General features: G+C 48.8%; 1 protein-coding gene across 1 annotated transcript; it reads right to left on the bottom strand.

Annotated features, from left to right (window-relative positions):
* Positions 1-365: 365 nt before the first annotated feature.
* Positions 366-2,237, bottom strand: LOC119276285 (nucleolin-like). Its single transcript, XM_037557318.1, has 5 exons — positions 1,801-2,237; positions 1,622-1,702; positions 1,110-1,180; positions 972-1,037; positions 366-891 (listed from the first exon to the last, which is right to left on the bottom strand). Exons 1-5 carry the CDS (start codon positions 1,862-1,864, stop codon positions 634-636), a joined length of 540 nt encoding a protein of 179 aa, XP_037413215.1. The 5' UTR covers positions 1,865-2,237; the 3' UTR covers positions 366-633.
* Positions 2,238-2,574: the final 337 nt, after the last annotated feature.

Here is a 2,574-nt window from a genome sequence, read left to right on the forward strand (position 1 = left end):
GGTTAGTAGATCCCATTGCCAGCAGACAAGGGTCTTCGTAACCTCCGACGAGCGGCAAACAATCAAAGGAAGACGGCCATGAAGGTTTGCAATTGTATATTTATCTTTATGATCGTTTTGTGTAGAGTTGTCATTTCGTACTGTTTTCTTTGCAAAATATTATACTCCCTCCGTTCCCAAATATAAGTCTTTTCGAAGATTTCAACAAATGACTACATACGAAGCAAAATGAGTGAATCTACACTTTAAAATGTGTATATACATCCGTATGTTGTAGTCTATTTGAAACCTCTAAAAAGACTTAGATTTAGGAACGAAGGGGGTATATAAGACCCCTTTGGGTGTCTTTTCTCAAAAAAAGGAGGTGCTAAAACTACATAGAACCCTATTCTGTGTTCTCTTCAAGGGCATTAAGCACCTGAACAATTCGTGAAGGAAACAGGATAGTACATGGAACGCTATTTCAGAACAGACGATACTGTCCCACATTGTATTGCTGGAGTGGAGCATGACATCACTTAGCCCACAAGGATACAGGCCCCAGTTAACCTGAGCATCACACAGCACAAAACTTAGGTGTTCCTGAGAAGCAGCAAAGCTCCCTGCCCTTGTTTGTCAAGGATGACAAGGATCCTAGTTGAGAACAACAATCTTCTGTCTTTTATTGGGCTTCTTCCCTTTGGCTGGATTAGCCTCCGGTTTATCTGGATTGCCACATTTTTCTTTGCTAGGCATTTCAGGCTCATCGTCATCATCTTCATCGTTATCATCTTCTGAGTCAGATGAGCTGCTAGCAAATGAACTTCCCAAGGGTGGGAAGCTGCTCATTGTCGCCTCAGCTGCATCCACAGCCTGCTCTGAATGAAGATCAGCTACACCGAGAATCAAATCCTGCAAACAGAACTATGCTCATCAGTTAGCTCGGTAACAATGTTTTCTCCACCATGTCCCTGAGGATAGATTAGCTTTACCATCTCAATATATTCCTTTTCATTTCCAGTGAGTGCTTCTATGTCATACTCCTCAGGCCGCTTGTTCTGCACAAAGATAAAATGGAGCTAAGTAACAGTAGGGACACTGATCTAACGCAAAATCAATTAGAAGCCTACCTGCGCATCAAGCTGCAATTTCTCATTGGCCTTTGCCATCTCTCCCAAGAAATCCTTCACTTTTCCAAGAACTAGGCAGAATTGCAACACCCAAGTTAAACAGAAAATTCAGGGGGAGAAGTACATAAGCCAACAAACAAACTCCTTTTGTATCTGTCCACTTGGACATGTAAATATTTACCTTTTCATTTAGAAAATTACAATGTAGAGGCTTTCCCTATGATATTTCAGTCAAAAAATTGTACATAGAAATTGTTTCACACAATGAGCTACTATGTTAACAGCCCCAACAGGCAGTTTTCCAGTCAAGAGAACCTAAATAGCCGTATGGTTCAAGCTCGTTCTTAGCAACAACCAAACAGTGCCACTGATTAATGACTCGGAAGAACTAGGGTGAACACATACATGTTGATATGATTCTCTGATGAGCTTGGACTAAACAAACATAACCAATCTCGCGCAACGGTTCATCTATTTTCGGAGCTGCACAGAGTAGCAACAAGAACATATACCTTGGCTCTTTGGGAGTGGGTCGGTGGGAGGCCCCGCCTTGCGCTTGCTCTTGTGCTGCTCTCTGCCCGCGAACAGCGATTCTGCAAATCAACAAAACCCCTAAACATTGCAAAGGAGGAAGGCGAACACCAACCACAGAGGAATCTGGGGGAGGCGGGGACGGGGATGAGAGCCACACCGATGAAGGAGGGTGGATTGGGCCCCGACGGGAGGTCCAGGAGCTCTTTGCTAGGCTCCCCCATGGCTTCCGACGAACGAGAGAGAAGGTCACCACGACTCCGCGCAGTGTGCGCGGCGAGTGCGACGTCGGCGTGGAGAGCGAGAGACAGAGGCGACGCTGCGCGTGCGGACAGCCGGCCACGGCACGTTCGACGGCGGCGGCGCAGGACGCAGGCACGTCTACCCGAGCACGCGCGGGCGGCGAGTGCGGCCGATGGGGAGTTGGGGACGGTAGAGGAACAGGCTGAAGAGCTGCGGCCGAACGGCGTCGAGAAAAGTGGGCGGAGCGAGCGTGGCGGCCAATGGGGACGGGGACGTCCAGGAGGAGGACAGGCGAGGCGAGGCAGATAGAGCAGAGGAAACGAGAAAGATTGTAGGCGCGTGCGTGAGCGGCGGCGGGGAGGCAGGATGGATCGGACGCTAGGGCTTAGGAGGAGACCCCGGCACGGCCTGGCCTAAACGGGCCGGCACGACCCACCCAGGCACGCCTAATACACAGGCCGTGCCGGGCCGGCACTCGTGCCGCGCTCCCTGGCCCAGACACGGCACAACCCGTTTAGCACACCGGCTCGCCTGATTTGGGGCTATTTTGGGCCTATTTGGACTGTTGGCTAATACTCCTTCGTTCCTTTGTACAAGGTGTACTAAAAAAAAGGTGTATTTGTTTTTTCAAAAGTCAAACGAGTGCATGTTTGACCGAGTTTTTAGAAAATGTATCAATATCCACAATACA

The sequence above is a fragment of the Triticum dicoccoides genome, chromosome 3B (assembly GCF_002162155.2).
Source record: "Triticum dicoccoides isolate Atlit2015 ecotype Zavitan chromosome 3B, WEW_v2.0, whole genome shotgun sequence".
NCBI classification, from domain to species: Eukaryota; Viridiplantae; Streptophyta; class Magnoliopsida; order Poales; family Poaceae; genus Triticum; species Triticum dicoccoides.